The following is a 19,447-nucleotide window of genomic DNA, read 5'->3' on the forward strand; positions in this document are numbered from 1 at the left end:
TTCACGTTACCATTTACCTATAAACCATTAAATTTCGGCTTCTATATTTATTAAAATTTAGTATAAGATTCCTAAAACATGATTATTTTAAACTATTCTTTCTTGAATTCCTTTAGCAATTTGGGATTTAATAAATATCTAGAAACGCAAAATGTCTTAGAAGCGATTAATGAATTTCTACCCTTGCTCCCTTATGAATGCGCAGCAGAAAATATATCACGTTGCCAATCATTTTCGATGTGAGTTAACCACTATTCATGACTGGTTGCACTTGCGGCCATGTATCAGAGATGCATTAGCTTTAAGTATCCATTTCCAAATGCCTGTTTTGGTCTAATAATAGATAACTGTTTATTTTAGTCTAAACTAAAATAATTTTCAAGCTGGTTTTAGTCAAGTACAATTTTAAAGAACTAATCTAGGCCATAGCATCCTGTGAACCAAATTTATATATAATATATTATTTCGATATATAGAGATATTAGTGGATACCGCATAGAACGGAAAAGAGAAGAAGGAGACTATGGAGTGCTCTCTTCACTTCAAAACAACGTTAAAACATTGTAATTTAGCAATAATTAAAACTAGTAGAATTCTATCGTTCTGTGATTCACCTAAATTAAACGTCATCAAATATACATTTCACTGAAATATTTTACGTCATATTATAGGTTTCTTTTACTATCTACCAATTTACATCAATACTTATTCTATTACAGATATATCAGTAAAATTGGTATCCATAGACTCGATCTTAGAATCTTATTTAATCGAACAAATCGAATTTTAAAAGAGCTGTAAGTCAACTCTTATGTTAAAAATTATGTAAGAAATGTATTATAAAGCTGTTACAAGGAATCTATTGATCAATGTAATGTTATGAAACACGTTTTTCATCAACCTCATAAAATATTCTAATTCGACGTTAAATTTGATGAATACTGTATCGTATTTTGGCTTCAGTAAAATAACTATAATGCTATCTCTGTAGACTTACCAGCTTATTCTACAAATGGGAACTTTCGTAATATTAAGGCAACAGTAATCGTTAACCATGAATCGTTAGCCAAATTATTGATAAAAATTTTCATGATAGACATTATACTAGAAATTTTCTAGAAGAAATCACAAGTAACGGAATTCAATTTCCGAACCTAGAGATCATGTAAGAGTGCATAAAATCATACTGTATACGTTACGGACATATATAAATTCATTTAAAAATTTTAATTGCAATCAAATTAATATTAGTTTGCAATACATAAGGTTAAACTTAAAAAAGTTTTGCTTCAGTGCCGATATGACATAAACAGTTATAGTTTGTAATGTTCGTTTTGTATAACTCAAATTTTCAGAAATTTAGAAAATAACTTCCTACAAGGCGCATGTTTTACTGAATCCTACTATGACGTCTGGCCCAATATCCATACACTGTAAGATTATTCGGCCTGATTCTTGATCAATTTATTTTATGATATAATCAAATTTTCAGTAAACTACATAATCTTATAATTAACTATTACATACATTGAAATCAGGCTTCATAAATTGTAATTAATTATGTGTAAGTGCACGAAAAATGTACTACCTTTTTAATTATACCAAGCCACAATTATTTTCTCTTTTAACAGGATCTTAAAGCAAAATCGCATTCGAACCTTGAATAATGACTGTTTTTATAAATATAAGCGACTTCGTATATTGTAAGCTTTCCTAATTTGTAATAGTAAATTAATTTTACAACTCTCCTGCCTTTGATAAAATTTATTTGAATTTTATGATAACACTTTACCGAATTATAAAATTATATTACTTAATTCTAAATTAAAAGTTGAAAGCTACCGATATTCCATAATAACAGCATTTTATACGTTATTACGGTCATCTATTTATAACTTATAATCTTTACAGAAATCTGGAGCTAAACATTTTGACCCATGTTAGTGATCAGGCTCTTCGTGGACTGACGAATCTTAGAAATGTGTAAGTATCAATGACATCACCAATAGTTAATATATTATATAATCGTTACATGCCTCTACAACAATATAAGCTTGTACCTATAGTACATTATGACTACACGTTGATTTTAGCTTATCCTTTTTTATAAACATAGACTGAATTAATGCGTACTTGCCTATAGACATAGCATGCTAAGTCTAGCATTTGCAGCATGTACTATTTCTTTGCAGCCACAAACAGCGTTGTCATCTACTAATACTTAGACCGTTTGTGACGAGTTTACTTCTATAGTCTTAGCTCTCTACATTATCTCTATTCCAAAGCCTTAAATACCACTAATTTCTAACCCATATCTCTACTCTTGCGTTCATTACAGTATTAGTACTTTCTTGATTGCTTCATAACAGCTTATAAGCCACTCTACGTTAATTACCTCAATACTATAATTTTTACAATGTGCAAGACGAATCTTGCTAACTTACTAAACGTATTGCACTGATTTCTAAATTACTTATAACCGTTATAACTCTTAGAAATTAGCTCAAAATCACTCTGGTCACTAAATAAAAAAATAATTAAGAAATGCTTAGACTGTTCTTTATCAGTGATATATGAGCCTCATTAAGTTAGCAAGACTAGAAATTAAGAATCTGATATGTTAAATACTGTACGCTGCGAATTTATACAGAAAAGCAAGTTGCAGTGCTAAACTAAATTTAACTTAAAATTTCAACAAAGTTTTATTTCTACTAGTATATTGAACTCGCCTCCCACAAATTTCTACTGATGAATATTTCTTGACTCTACTTAATCTAATCAGTGTTTACGGGGTAAATTTATATATATAATAATAATTTAATCTCCAACTTCACCGTAATAAGGATAGCTGAAAGTGGGCTACTTGAATTAATATGGTCTATTTTATTTTGTGTCTATACTCAAAGACACATTAATAGAATCGATGCTTTCTAGCTAGAGTAAGGTTTTATCATGTAAATTTACTTATAGTTATTGCAAAACTACCGTACTGTTCGATTTTAACGTTTAGTCTCCCTACTATCTATAGTCAATTCAAGCTTAGATAATAACTAGATCTACGAAAAATTTATAGAAATGAGTGTGCAATTTTTAAAATATTCATTTACTTTTATAGGATGTCATCAAGAATATTTTTTTGTTGTTCCATCCCTACAACCGTTACATTTTGCACACCATTTAAGAAGCAAGAAACTGCTTCTACTTGTTTGGACCTTATATCCAATAAATTAATATCTAAGGCACTTTGGGGAATTGCAGGAATTGCACTCCTTGGCAATCTAGTCATCATTGCTATCAAAGTACTGAAATACAGGAACCAGCCCGAATCTGTCCTAGGATTACTCTCTCAAAATCTTAGTGTCGCTAATCTGTTGCTATCATCGTACGTATTCATCATCGGTAGCGCTGATATCGCTTATCACGATCACTATGCAAAATATTCCGAATTATGGCTAAAAGGACCATTTTGTTCATTATCCTGCATATTGGCTAGCATGTCCAGCTTAATTTCATCGGCTGTAATTATTTTTATGACCGTAGATCGCTTCATCAGTATAGTTATTCCTCACAAGACCAACTTAATTCAACCAAAAAAAGCAAAATACATCATCGATAGAACTTGGATAGTTGTCTTTATATTTGTTACTATTCCAAATTTGTTCAGTATAAATGCTGAAGGCGATGCAAGAATTTATGGATATGTCGGCATCTGCCTGCCAGTCAATTATGATAATCCATTTTATCGAATGTGGATTGTTACATTTATTACTGGAATAGCTCTTTGCTGGATAGCAACATCATACCTTTGGATACATATATCTGTTACAATGAAATTGTTAAGCAAAAAAACAGGCAAGTCAGCAAGAAGGCAAGAACGAGCTATTGCTTTAAGGATACTGCCAATTATTTTAAGTAACTTGATTGCATGGATACCATTCTTAATATTTACCCTTGAAATCGCTCGTAATCCAAGTAACATGCCTGAGACTACTTTGCAAATCACATTTCTTATAGTATTACCCATCAATGCAGCTATTTATTTCGGACTAACTGCCTATAGTGGTCTAATAGGTATTAACGCAACAAGTAATCAAATGCGACAATATTATGGTCGCATCAGTAGCCGAATAATGACTAGAAAAAGTATTCTTGGCAACAATACTAACCCTGTACAACCAGCACGACGATGTACAGAGGTAGTCATCTGCCAAATTAGAACTGAGACTAATGAAGGAGAAAGATTATACGCAGATTCTGGGACATATATAAGGAGGATATCGCAAACTCCCCAAGATCAAATTGCTGCCGAAGTGCTAAAGAATTTACCCAATTAGATCAATGGACGGAATGGTATAAAATTCTAACATTTAATAATTATATGTTATAATAATTGAACTGTGTCAGTTATTAACCATCTTCGAGTAACTTGTAAGTCCTGTGTCCTGTGTCAGAAATATATCCGATAAAACACATCAGCCTATCAAATAACCCCTACATTCTAAGCTAGGTAACTTATCCTAAGTACCTTTTCTGTAAGAATAACTTCTATTAAGGAATCTATAGATCCTACGTTTAGCTAACTTCATCTACACCTTATTTTTTACTAATATTCTTTAAAATCTGTCGTTATAGTATAATGGATGTCGTTACAAATGCTTCTTGTATTAATTTTTACTGATAATATGGCAGGTAAAATTACTGCCCTCTACAAAATCATAAAGTGACCCTCAATAATTTCTAAGCACCTTTCTTTAATGTGCGTTAAGCTATTTGCATTACTGTACTTGCAAAAAATTTAAAGTTTACAATCGTATTTATTCCAGATCGATGTCACATATTTTATAGATGAATGCGTTATAGCAGTTTATGGCTTTATCTATAACATTCACTGATAGAAATTTCTGTTCCGATATAATCGATAACATAGATTACTTAGAAAAGCCTAAATTAGATAAAAGCATTATAACGGCCACTCCTAAATGAATTCTTTAAAGGCACTGTCACAAAACAGCTTTGCAACAAGATAACGCAATATACGATCAATAAGTCAATTCCTTGAACCACGTATCAAGGAACGATATCTGCACTATCACAAACACTTTTGCTCTACTAGCAGACTACACAAAGACTTAAACGCCTCGTATTTTACGTTAAACACTAAGTTGGACAATTCTTCTTTATTTCACGATATACTGCATTTATATACTATTCCTCAATAGTTCATGAGTCATAGTTAATACAATTAACATTAGAATCATTTACTGAATTAGATATTAATTTTAGCTACTGCTCCCTTAATGCAGACAACAGTATTTACGAACATAGACATGTAATGACTAATACAGAATAGTCAGATTACGATATGTCCTATCACGGAACATATTTATGATAATTTACAGTCTACCATAAGTAAATTACAATCACAATGATTCGAACTGTAAGCAGATGATTTGCATTCCCTATTATAACTATTATAATTTCAGTATGTGTATAAGTGTCACTGTCATAAAAAGTCAGTGCTATATTAAAATACAGTATATCCAAATTAGAAGTTAACTAAATTAGGATAGTCTAACAGAATTATCCTAACATAGTTATTTCTACTGTAATACAGTATTTAACACTGTAACAGGCACTTATAAATAATGTAGTATAGCAAAGCTCACTCGTAAGTACCGTGTCTACAAATTTTATCAGTTATAAAATGTCTCGCGTTATCATATCTCGTAAAAATTATGGTAAAGTCAGTTTTAGATAGTATTGAAATAATGTCTTACCGTATAGCAAACATCTGCGTAGCAATAAATAAAAGACTGAAAAATTTGGAGCCTCAAACGAACATTATGCTTGGTTACTATTTGAATTATTTATAGACTAAGCTATCTTATAACTTTTTAATTGCATACCTATTATTGTGCTCTCTTTACATGAAATCTTCTAAACATTACCATTCTTTAAGCACAAGCGAAATGATAATAAGATAGCAAAGGCATGGAAATCCTGTTGTAATTTATTCTGGGCCCTAATTGATAATCAGACTTATATCGGATTCTGTATCTTTAAAATCTTATACTCTATTCCGTAATATGTATTATCTTGCTATAACAGCCAATAAATTGAAATAGTACATATCACTCACATGAGTAATACCACTGTCTACTCTCGTTTAATGTGAGTATGCAACTAACTTACTAGCTACTTAGTCGCCAACTAACTATGGAGAGATACTGTAAGTAAGACTAACAACTTCCTCACAAGTATAATAAGCGGCTTGTTTTAAGATTAGTTTATGAGTTTTTACTTCTATTCATGCCACGAGAGTATAGTACCTTGTTGTACTAGTACTAGAGAAGTATCAACTGAGCGATATATTTTCTGCTCGGGCTTATATACAGTCGCCAAACATAGGCGGTGCAAAGTAGAGAAACACATATAATACAATTTACTCACTTAGTATGAGAAACATTACCGAGGATCTCCGGAGTTAGTCGGAGAACCATAAGAGTGGATAGACTAGTTTAGGTACGATCACGAAAGCTGTTTTGTGACACTGGTGGTAGCGGTGGGATCCGAAGAAGAAAACACCTTGCCCCAAAAATTGGAACTCCTTGGTAGGCTAGCACCCGACAAACTGACCTCAAGAAAAAGGTAAGAAGACCTATTTCAGTTCTTGTAAAGAAGTCAGAAGAGTCTACGAAGATAACCTGATCAACTGCTACGCTGATAAGCGAAAATGGCTCACTCAAGCGTAGATTTAAACCTGTTAACCTTAGATGCTGAAAGCCAGAGAACGGAACAACTTGCCGCCTTGTCCGATGACTTACTAAGGATCTCCGGAGTTAGTCGGAGAACCATAAGTGTAGATAGACTAGTTTAGGTACGATCACGAAAGCTGTTTTGTGACAGCCATTTTCACGAATATCTAATATTTTATTCCTCGATCGTACATAATTAGATTGTATATTGTAACTGACTTGGTAATAGTCAGAAATCAAATTATAATATGATATATTAAAAAGTGATTACATTGAAATTTTCTTCTTATATCTATGCCGAGTAACAGATTAAGCAAAAAAATCTATTTACGTAATAATTATTTGATTAGCAATTTTTCGAACCAAAGATACTAACAAATCCTTATCAAGTTTCTGAAACGATTCGCTTTTGGTAACAAGTCTAAATTTTGAGCTCAATTGATCAACTAAAGCCTTCTCAAATCTATCTTCTAGTTTCGATGATAGAGAACTTTTAACACTTTCATATTCGACGTAGGCCTTTAACAAATCTTCCACAGAATTTTCATTACTTAAAGATTGTAAGCAATATTCCATTAATCCAGAAACTGGATATTTTTCGGCAGCTTTTTATAATAGGTACAGTATAGTACGGCAAAGGAAAAATTAATGTAAGTAATTTTCGATTATTTTCAACCAGGACAATAAGTTCTGTAACCAAAATAGCTACGCCAATAATATTTGGAAATTAATTATTTTGTCTAATTTGCAATTTATACCGATATAGGTATTATCTTACCACAATATAGATATAATGCCGTAATTGGATTTAAATTGACGGCTGCTTTATAAATATATTCAATGAGTAAACTGAATATATCGCTCGAGATATCTTCGATTACAAGCTTTTCCTAGCACAATTAAAGTTAGATATATTAAAGTTAGAAATAAAAATAAAAGACCCTGAAATCGTTAGATTCGTTGTAAAAAAGTGAAAATTATAAGACTGAGTAAAATAACTTTGTAATGTAGCCCCGTAATTAGATTAGGATTGTAGTTATAAGATTGCACAAAAATTATTCCAGTCCTGTGTTTGATTATAAGATTGTACTAGTGGCTATTTTTAGCTGGTAATTTTGGAACCTTCTACAACTTTTTACGTAAATAATTAAATTAGGATTTTATAATATTTATAGATTACGTTAGGCAATTTTTCACTGCAAAAAATTTGCTATGACGCTCATTAAAATTACAAGAGACAATTATGAGATCAAAAATTCAGCATTGATCTACAACTTAAATGGCTATAAGTGATTTTTGCTAAAAATGATCCTGTATCAAATTCTATTTTAATTATCGATTGAAGTCGGCAGCCCTCGATTTTTAGTAAATGAGCCAGTTATGTGTAGTATGTACAGTTTTACAAGAAATCATAATTCTTGCCATAATATTTGAAGGCTCTTGATCATACTGGCAAACATTCCTGATGCATATGAATTGCTGTTTTTGAGTTACAAACCTCATAAATTGTCATTTTTAACAGCTTCAGTGATATTAAATCCCGGTATTCATTTTAATTTGCACTATATTTATATAAGCGAAATGCCTCATATGTCTACTATTACATTGTCTCTTCAAGTTTTCTCTGTGAAAGCTATGTTCACTATCTACCAGCAGTAGATAACATTTCATCATGCAACCAGTGCTAGGTGGTATCAATAAATTTTATGATAGTGTGCTTCTATAATTCTTACACTATGCTGTAGATATTGCCAGATTCAACATAAAGCAATGTAGATAATCTTAGAATGTTAATGATGTACTGTATTTCTTTAGGATATCTAAATTCATTCATCTAACACTAAGTTATAGTGAAAAGATTTCGACATTAATCTAATTTCGAGATGATTACTAGCAATAATTAAATTACCTTACCGCAGTGCATTCCTTAAAAATTTCATCAAAGCGGCTACAACGAGCGGCAAGAATACACCGATGCAAGCCAAAGAAATATTCCGAAAAAATTTGTACATTAACGTCGCCGAATCTCCTACTATCGTAGAGACTACCAACACATTCTGCTAAATAAACAGGAAATACTTAAATAATAATTGCGCCTAATGTTTTAAGCTATAAATGCAGCAAGTTCATAAGAAATTAATAACATTAATACCAAAATACTGAAATTTAATTCTGGATAAGTTTTCTTAATTTTGTACTCGTGTTGTACATTATTATACCCTTTTTATTTAGAGACTATAAACTTAGTTTCTATAAGTGTAAAGGTCCAGTAAGAATCTCCTACTATTACTATTGGTTCGACTACATAATCCAAAATTTAGCCACTTTGCTGTACTACTTCAATTAAGCGAAATTGTTACGGTAAGCAATTCTATTAAAATTTAACATTTATTATGTACTAAAGTTAAGCTATAGATCTTATGCAATTCTTTCTAACACTTTTAGTGAAACTAGAAATCAAAATATAATATATATATAAAAATGCTTTAGAGTCTCATCTTAGAATCATACCGAAAATACTTCCTTCTGCTTCGACACTTGCTTCACTAACATTCGTTTCTGCAGGTCGGAGTTTCTCATTTGTTATCCAAGTATCCCAGTTATTACTATAATTTTTATAGCGAACTTTTACGTAACAAGTTTTAATTTCTTCAATTATTGCTTCATACCAGCTGCTTCCCCATTCTGCCTCTATTTTATCTCCGACTTTTAAGTCTGAATTTTCATCAGCAGGTTTATCTTGATTGATTCGAATCTTGGATAGCTCTATAGCTTCGTTAAATGAATCGCTCCAGCCCAAATAAGAGACCTTTCGATTTAAAAATATTATATTAACCTTAAAAATTCAGTTGCATATATGAAATAGAAATGTATGTTTCTTTAATTATATTTCGCAGCTAGCAGAAAGTATATACAGTAGTCTACATTATGTTGTAATCTTTCCAGATACTATGATTTAAAAATGCATCAACTAGCCATCCAAATTGAATAACTCAGTTAACTATTTTTCTTGGCTTAGCCAATTAACGATCAATTATCAGAGGTAAGCAACTAAATTTAAACCTTAATATGTTAAAATACTGTTACGGTATGAACCACCGTGAAGAGTAAATGACTAAATTTAGAGTTTAACTTTTATATATGGAAATAACTAATAATGATTTATAGTAAGAACTACGGTAGTTATTATTTTGTTACAGTAAATTATGCTGTATTGCAGTAGAAGTTTTCATAAGCTAAGTGATATTAATTGATTACACTGTTATGTCTGTCTTGCAATGCTAGTGATGAATATCCTGAAGATATTCAATTATAGATGATACTATAAATAATTCTGTGTATGGATATACTGTACTGTAGTCCAATTATCTAGAATCATTCAGTACATGTCCAAAATTATGTATAATGTCTGTATTATTTTTGCTATCCAATATGAGCTAAATTTCATCAACTGTTATGACTCATACATGATAGCTTCTGCCGAAGTGTATTTAAGCTCGATGATAGTTAAATAAAAAAAGAGTTTTACAATTGTTTCAACGTAGAAGCAAAGCCGTCTAAATTCTTGTGAATTAGTTAAGGGATACTGAATCCCGGAGACTATAGTAATTTAGAGATTTGTTTTAAATTATCTTTGTCACGAAGCTGGTTTGTGACAAATACCTATAGCTACTCATTAATTTTTGACGAACCAAGTAGCTGAAGAATCATTGCTACAATTACTTGAGCCATTTAGTATGGTATAATAGTAGCCTCAGAATAGACTTTTCACATCATTAGTATTTGCAGAACATAAACTTAATAATCTATATTTTAACATTTAACTCTGCATATTTTGTAGCAGTTGTTGTATTCACGTGAACAGCGATTAAAATCTATATGGTAAGTAACTATTATATATTTTGATCCCGATTACTGAAATCTATTTAAAATGATGCTGAACAATTTTACAAATAACTGCAAGTAGCTATTTCGGCTAATTACAGTAGTAACATGAAGCATGGTAGCATTAAGAGGTAGAATAGTTGCTATGCTTAATGAAGTTAATATATGATAGCTGGTATGATAATTGTGTCAGAGTAGAGAATTACTCAATTTTAATAACTTAAATTTTGAGTCAGCGATTGCTAGTCAAAGGGGTTATTGAACTCAATAATCACACTGGACTAGATTTAAACTTGTTCATTCTCATCAACAATGGCCTAAATGCAAGCAATAAAGCAAATGTTTATATTAGGTTCGATCACTCAAAACTAATAAGTAGATCAATGTCGTATTGCATCTAGCTTTTCCATTTTAGCATTTAATCTACGGTAAATCTTCAAACAAAATAAAATCTAAAATCTATCTCTAAAGTTTTTGTTGATCTAAAAATCAAACAGTTTGCCCATAAGAGAAAATCTAATATTAATTGCTATTTCAGAGAAAAGGCTAAGTTACCAGATAGGTCTTTTTCTGTCCAATTTCTAAAATAACCCCTGGATACCATGTATTATTCCAAAAAATTTCTATATTTTGACCAACAGAGTATGCCATCTTATCAATACTCGTTATGTTACTTTAGCAATACTGCACAGATCCATACACTATAGATACGTAAGCTAAAATCAGGTAGTAGATGCTACTTGTTCTATTCTATCCCACCTGAAATCTATCAAGGCATAGCATAGTTTAACATTAAATCAATATGGACAAACATCAGATAGCCGATGTATCTATTCACGTGATTTCTGGCGTTTCCATAGAGATGAACTATAAACTATTGAGGTTATACTCTTGGGGCTCTTGCCGTCGATTCTTGCATTGCTTATAACATAACCCCACCTCGTGCTGCTCAACATGTAATCCTATAGTTTATAGAAATTTTACTGTTCATAGAAGCATTATCCATTCTTGGTTATGGATAAAGCGGAAAAATCATATTGAAGTATACTATTACGACCGTTTCAATTCAATCTTATTGTGATTATCATAGCTCTTTAATTTAACCAGCTGTGAACTACTATGCATAAATAAGTGGTTGTAGTTATATGTTGTGGTACTGCGCTACCAGTTAAATAATTATTGATTAAAGAATAATGAATACCTGAAAATAGTCCAGATACAGTCATGTACTACGTTTAATTTTAAATTTTGCTATATTCGTAGTTAATATTTTGATTGTCGAAATGTGATATAAAATACAAAGTATTACGAGTTAATTTACCGTAGATTGAACGGCGTGCTAGGCTCCAATAATCGAACCGTATGTTGAAGGAGGATGAGCGCTTCAACAGCCTAAGTTGCAGAATATCTAGATACTCGCATCTATTTAGTACTGTTACAAATCTCCTTTGTAACGAGAAGCCGGGTCTTAAACACTATCTTCACTAGTACTGGTGTTCCTAACTAACTTAGGGACCTATCGTAGTTGAACTAACTCTCAGCTACACAATATGGCTACTAATGAGTAATAGGTTTAAATACTTCACTTTATTTTCGTTAAACTTAGTCGTAAAATGTACTAAAGAAAAACGTAAGAATATTCTTAGCTATAATAGTCAAAAGATCCTGCAAATGACCAACTGGAACTGAGCAGCTAAGCTAGTGCTCGAAAAAGGTAGCAATTATTTAATTGTCTGCGGATTACAGATAAAAAATTAAATTCTCATATATCGCTTACATAGAAACTGGAAAAGCTAGGATAGTAGCGCCAGTTATTGTGCCCGCACTAAAGTTCTTTGTAAAACTCTTTGGCATAAGTGAGGGTTACAACAGTATGCGAATTATCTTAAATTAATTATCAAATTAGTGACTGTTGCTAATACCAGAACTAACTTAGATCAAACTTATCGCCACGTATTGATACCAGAGGCTAAGTATTAATATCACTACAAAACATCATGGATCTGGGCAGTGTACTGATAAAATTCAGAATTATTGCTTTGCTATCAGTAATATTAAAGTGTTTCTTTGATTCATGATCCTTTATTGAAATCTTTAGTTGTATTCTTTCTATAAGCATTTACTAAGGGCCTAAAATCTGTACAATGCAATTGCTCGTATCACTGACATATTATTTGCACTTGTTCGCATTTGCCAGGCGATAAGTCAAGATTTCACTATTTGATTATGGTTGCAAATTGTAAATGCGTCTAAAAATCACTGACATGTCCCTTGACTCATGCAAGTAAATTGAAATACTTTGAATAGACAAGTTTCTCTGCAGGAAATGTAAAAACGTATCAATTAATAATAATTTAAATTTCTAAGACAAAACTAGAACACGGAAGCATTTAATATAATTTACTCGTAATGCCTCAGCAAAGACAGCTATTGGAGCTGCCATGTAAGTTATTTTTGTGGTTTTGTCATATTAATAATGTAAATTAAATCGATTATTATGTCGCTTACCGTAAACTTTGAGATCACCACTGAGTACTACAGAGGAGAGGATATCACAATTTAATTCACTTTGTGCTAGGTTCAGGAAACACGTAGAAGCCGAAATCACTAAAATTATTTCACCATTTTGCAATAAACCATAAGCATAGTTAGCTAACCTACCAATTAGTAATTTTAGTAAAAGCATCAAGTTAGAAATACCATTATTCTTGTATATTTAGTATGCAACTGATCGATTCGCACAATTTTATATAAATAATACCGTGTGTAAATCTACTTTATCACTTATTTCCTTCATTCGAGCTTTACTTATGGAGAACTCCCTCCCGTTTAAATTGACTTGTTATAAATACGAATACTGTTGAATTAATTTCCAGAAATGAATTGATATCAATCGGTGGGTCTAATGCAATAACAGCAGGAAAACCCATATGAAGCCACTAAAATACGTAAGTTTTCAAGTTTTAATTCGTAGATTGATAATCTAATACATCAATTAAAATCAAAAATTATCTGCCAAAGGTACGCCTAGCTAATGACCGTAACTATTTATGATATCGGAAAATTACGATATTTGCCTGAATCATCAACCCTCTTACAAATTCTTATCCCCATATTTTCTGAGATTGAGCACAGATGCGGAAATTGTCAAACCTAAGTGCATATTAAGATTCTTCTACAGCCGTATCTAATTACATTGCATTAAATGAAAATCAATAGAGTACGACGATTAAGAACATAATTTTTATTTCTTTAAAAACGGTAACAATTTAACAATAGAATCATGGTAGATTATTTGTTTACCGTTGATTGTGATAATAAAATTTTCAATTATTTCGTGCCTAAATATAATACTCGAATAAATTTGATAGTCTTAATTGATAAAATATATATTTCCATTAATGAAAATAAACCAACTCAAATTTCACAAAAGAAAGCGGCAAAGTTATAGCGCTACAGCCTAGATTAAAACAACGTAGATAAAGATTTACTTCCTGAAGTCAATACATTAATAGCTACAGCCTAATAAAGACTATTGACTCTATTATCAGGATATTAATAAACGATATGTAGTCCGGATATTCATAATGGACTTGAAATTTGTCCAATAGAATAGCACATGCAAGCTTGACTTGCTTTTAGAATTTATTTATAATTCTAACTTGGATCAATCACCTTAGTTTTCTTGACGTTTCTACATGATAGAGGGTTATAAATGGAAACAGTACTACACCATTTGATTACAGGAATATTCCATAAATTTTTAGAAAATTGACATTATATTTTTTATATCTATTCATAAGCCCTAAAGATGAACCAATCATGATGCCAGATGTATTAATATTTTTCCATTCCTTGTCCATTTGAATACAAAAACTATTCAAAATACCAAACTAGCTCAAATAGAACAGGACCTTGGTGCTCTTTTATTGACAAATAGAAACGAACATTTATACCCTTGCTGTTGAAATATGGGAGTTAATTATAAGTAAATTAGTTTATAATACTACAGTAATAGTCTAAGTTCGATACTACTAACGGATGAAAGCTTAGCAATTGCTAGTTGATGGAGCTAGTGATAACATTCCCTAAAACACAAATTAGGAAAGAGACAGTAGCCCTAATATTTAATTCGCCTTTTTATCAACCCGGAGAAAAGTACTTCTCGCTTAAAACTGGAATTGCCAGCTAATAAACTAACCATTACCTGTCTTACTTTAGCGTACTACGTGGACCTGTATTAAATTTTTAATAAGTTAGTAATAAGAATAGTATCTATAATAAATGATAAAAGGCACAAAGATCGATGTATAAGCAATAAATGAAAATCATTTATTCGAAATGAAAGGTCACGAAGGAGAGCGGAAGAAAGGGGCAAAATCGAATATGAAAGAAAGCTCGATTTGAAGTATTTATGAAGAATCATAATAGTAGAAGCTTCTATTTGATGAACACTTCATGTAGTATGCCTATTTAAAAACTGATTGGTAATCTACGATAAATAATATCATAAGTGTTTTACTGAAAGACATTTATCGTGAATACTTTACTGGAATATTGAGAATCTTTAAATTATTGATTGATTATCGCTAATTTACTTTTGTAAATGAATTCGGTAAACGTAATATCCCACTTATATCAAGAGCATGTAATACAGAAACTTGAATAAAAATTTATCAATCGATTAAAATATAATTTTTTTTAAAATTCAACTCTGCAAAAGTTATTTGCATATTACATAAAGTGAAGGACAATGAAACCTATTATTCCGTTATTAGATAAATAGGCACTATGACACGATGTAATCATTCCACAGCAACCCATTTAATCGTTATTTTGTTCTACAATTTTATCATGCTGAAAATAAAATTATTTAAAGTTCTCTATTGGCTAACGACCTATTCTCTAATTTCATGCTTGGAGATAGAAGTTATAGAATATGATACTTTAAATTGCCAAGAAGTTCGCACATTTGTTTCACAGTCATGGAATCTATGCAAGTTAACTGGCTTTACAAAGTATCAGTTAAAGTACAATTATATCTGTAAAGCGGAAAATCCGCTTCATATTAAACCCGAAGATGAAAAGAGAAGTGTCGCAGGTATGGCTTATACCAGTCGGTACTTTCATTTCAATTTTAAGCTTGGAATAATATATAACTCTAACTTTCGTAACTATCTCATAGTAAATAGGACACCAAACTTCTAACTTAGATAACTATTTTACACTACTCCAATTTTATATTCAATTATTTGTAGGCATGCCTGAGGAGCTTACGGTGTCTAGAAAAGAATCTAACCAATTCTTACAACACACTGAATCAAAACGCCAACTATCCAGTGAGTTTTATCCTGTTTACACATCATGCTGCGACTCTGGTAGAAACGAAACCCATACGGAATGTAACGTTATAGATATTATGGTTGGCTGCAATGATGAAGTTAATTTTGAGTTTACCAGTACAGGTGCCTGCGAAATGACTAAAGAAATGAATAGCTTGAAATAAAATTTATCCTGTTTGCGACTGATAATCTATATAAAAGCTAAACTAAAATCGATTTCATTTCTATTATTATTGCATTCACAAACGTAATTTTGAGATCACGTATCCTAAGAATTTTACAATTTATTCATATACTCGTTTAAGGCTCTAATGGCAATTATTTTCTCATCTTTGGTATCTATAATGATCCAGTGACGTATACATATATCGATTAGTAACGATTATTAAATCGTTTATCTCTTTACGAATCGCGGACTACTTATTTAAAATATTGTGTTTAAACGTTATATGGTAGTCACATTTCTAGATGTTGTGTTTGGGTAAAATTTATGACCACCACTAGATGTATAAAATAGTGACTTGTTCATAACATTACTATAGTATATCAATATAATTGCAGTTATATTACAGTATTAAGATCTCAAATTTCTTTAAAGTGCTACGTACATCAAGCATTTACAAAGAATTTAAAGCTTTGGTAGGCCTATGGATCTAGAATAAATACTATTCTCTTATATAGAATTGTATCTGGAACCAAAATATCATGTAATTAAGAATAATGTTACCAGAAAGGTTGTGTCCAATTATAATTGCTTATTTCCATATTCATTGGTCGTAATATTCTTACGTTTGTCTCAAAAGAATTGACTATTATAAATAAAGAAATTCTATCTATTCAATGCTTTGACTTCGCTACTAAGTACTTTCGCAACTCATAGTCTGAAAAATTCTAGCTTTTAAATACGACAAAAATTTCATACTGAATCTGTTATATTCTGATTTCGGTATTGCGCTTTTAGTGTTCGAAATACAGAATAAGATCAAATTTAATGGCCAAAATCATATCACCTTTAAGTCGTTCTTAAGACTATAAAGTTATATACGATAGTAAGATTTAATGATCATTTTTGCCTCTAGTCAACTACAAACATTAAATGAAAAGATTTTTAATGATACCAGCTTTCCTAAGTAAGGTCAGCAATTACTCAGTAAATTCTAGTTGCCACGGCCATGGTTGTCAATGTAATCGGGTATTGTTTAATATATTTTGCATCTTAAATACGAGTATACAAATGAAGTGATCTGTAGTACTGACATAAATTATGCATTTTGTTTACTAAAATTTTCCGTGTATTACTCTTAAATTAATTACAGACCACGTCATTCCTTTCTCAGGAAAGAAATTTGCTTGCAAATAAAAGATATAATAGATCTATAATTTACGAATATTGCTTCATAGTACTTGTAGTTACAAAATAAGAAGAATGTAATTATAAGCATTTACTACTATGGTATTATTCCTTTACTTTTAGTATTCAAGAAAATAGTATAGCAATATTTAGCGTTATCGATTACGGTTATATTGATCATATAAATTATAGCTATTGCGTGCTCTGTTCATCACAAGAGCCCGTAGCTATGGTATGTAACTAATGTTTGCGGTAGCTACCAGAACATGACTGTTAAATGGTTTTCGCTCCGTTATCATCCGAGCTTGAAATATGTACAAAAGTATGCCGACAATTAGCTGATTGATATTGTACGTAATTAGGTATGTAGATTTTTCAAATCACTTAATTTCTATGGCAAGATACCAAAAAATCGATTAATAGCTTGTGTCTAGAGCAGTTACGGAACTAAAATAAGCTTACTAAACATGATATCATATCATTATTATCGAGTTACTCTATTTCCCGCTGACATTTAATAAAGTAAAGTTGCAGTCATAACAGTAAATTTATAACTTTCCCAACCTAAAATTATAAGTGTCGACAATGTCGCTAACGGAATCGATGTTATAAAGAGTATTACTTTTGTTAAAATTTTATGTATTAACTAGCTTCAATACGCAAGCCTTAAATTCTATCGTCTAATATTTTTGAGATGTATTCTAGTAGAAGTAACATACGAGTAAAATGTAAATTAATTGTGGCACACCAGTTTTAATCAAGACATGAATTTCAGCTATTGTTTGAGTCTGTACAACAATCTATTAATAGCAATTTTTCATCAGCTTACGAATACAAACCATGATAGCATTTTAATACTGTTACATTAACGAAGAAATATCCAAATCTAAACTTATATAGAGGAGAACATCGGCTCTTTTAGGATTATAAGTCTTAAAGATAAGAATGAATTAGATTAAATTCTGAATAATTGCAATCGCTCCATAATTAGTTATTAGAGGCTACTGTAGTTTATTTCATTGGTAGAATAAAAAGAAAACAAAGTCATAAATTATTGATTGCGCTTAATAAAATCGTTATCATGTATAAAACATAAAGACCGACGTGGTAATTAACGTACAGCACAATAACGCTTTACACAGCCATGATCACCGATGGAGTACATTGATGGCAGTATTTATTCCAATAGGAGAAATAATTAATGTATTAGTTCAATTGCGTAAATTTCACTGGAGTAAAATGTGAGCTATAAATAGCTTTTCTCTATTTTAAGCTTCCTTATTTAAATTACCAATATAATTGTTGTAGCCATTGTGATTATCTATCTGACTTCAACTGTAATCCTCGTTTTTATAGCTATTTGTCATTCACTTAGATTTACGGCCGGAATTTGGTCGATGTAGAGATCAAAAATTTGATTACATATGGTAAAACAATCTGCTTGATACTGAAACCTTTAAATTTTTGCTAAAAGCTAGACTGAGTAATTTTTGCCTCATGCCTGCACAAATATCAACACTGTATGACTATAATACGTATCAAATACTATTTTATTGCAATCGCAATCATTCTTTATTTTGTTTCTACATATTCGTACATCAGTAATTCTCATAATCAGAGTTAAGAAGAGAGAACAATTTGTGAAGATCAATTTTGATTTTGATTTTTACTGTGATATGAGGCTTCCTTCATTGCTTATCTGCATGCAGTAGCTATAACGGTATAATCTCAAGCGAAAGGGCAATTAGCTTTTGCTTACGAATTTTATAAAATTTGAGTTGTAAAATTTATTCAAATAAAAGCTGCTAAATTCTATCGTTAATAACTGACAATTTACGCTATTTAAAGAGATTAGCATAGTATTTATACATACCATGCTGATACATAAGGTGTATAAAATTCATTTAAAGAATGTAATTTACGTGACTAAACTTTGTTTCTGTAAAATTGTTGCGACAGATGTTACTGATTATCGTTGATTTGGCAAGTTTTAATACGGTAAATCGCTTTTTCCACTCCGAATGCGAAACTATTTCTTATAGAAAGATGTTAAATTGTACTGTATACACTTTTCAGTAATGTTCTTCCTATATTATCGTTACAAATCTAAATTT

The 19,447-nt window shown here is 31.0% G+C and overlaps 4 protein-coding genes across 4 annotated transcripts; 2 read left to right on the top strand and 2 right to left on the bottom strand.

Moving 5' to 3' along the window:
• Positions 1–3,209: 3,209 nt before the first annotated feature.
• Positions 3,210–3,731, top strand: TRIADDRAFT_17025 (uncharacterized protein; the record flags this gene model as incomplete). Its single annotated transcript, XM_002118117.1, has 1 exon — positions 3,210–3,731. A coding segment is annotated over one exon (522 nt), but the record flags the coding sequence as incomplete, so codon positions are not given.
• A 3,351-nt stretch (positions 3,732–7,082) lies between these two features.
• On the bottom strand, positions 7,083–8,268 carry TRIADDRAFT_62198 (uncharacterized protein; the record flags this gene model as incomplete). The annotated part of the gene is made up of 3 exons (XM_002118126.1): positions 7,083–7,360; positions 7,534–7,645; positions 8,254–8,268. The coding sequence occupies 3 exons, from the start codon at positions 8,266–8,268 to the stop codon at positions 7,083–7,085; spliced, it is 405 nt and encodes a 134-aa protein (XP_002118162.1).
• Positions 8,269–9,173: 905 nt separating this feature from the next.
• On the bottom strand, positions 9,174–11,291 carry TRIADDRAFT_62199 (uncharacterized protein; the record flags this gene model as incomplete). Its single annotated transcript, XM_002118127.1, has 3 exons — positions 9,174–9,205; positions 9,267–9,564; positions 11,196–11,291. The coding sequence occupies 3 exons, from the start codon at positions 11,289–11,291 to the stop codon at positions 9,174–9,176; spliced, it is 426 nt and encodes a 141-aa protein (XP_002118163.1).
• Positions 11,292–15,431: 4,140 nt separating this feature from the next.
• TRIADDRAFT_62200 (uncharacterized protein) lies at positions 15,432–16,146 on the top strand (the record flags this gene model as incomplete). Its single annotated transcript, XM_002118118.1, has 2 exons — positions 15,432–15,741; positions 15,899–16,146. 2 exons carry the CDS (start codon positions 15,432–15,434, stop codon positions 16,144–16,146), a joined length of 558 nt encoding a protein of 185 aa, XP_002118154.1.
• Positions 16,147–19,447: the final 3,301 nt, after the last annotated feature.

This window comes from Trichoplax adhaerens, genomic scaffold (genome assembly GCF_000150275.1).
Source record: "Trichoplax adhaerens TRIADscaffold_37 genomic scaffold, whole genome shotgun sequence".
Classification (NCBI taxonomy): domain Eukaryota; kingdom Metazoa; phylum Placozoa; class Uniplacotomia; order Trichoplacea; family Trichoplacidae; genus Trichoplax; species Trichoplax adhaerens.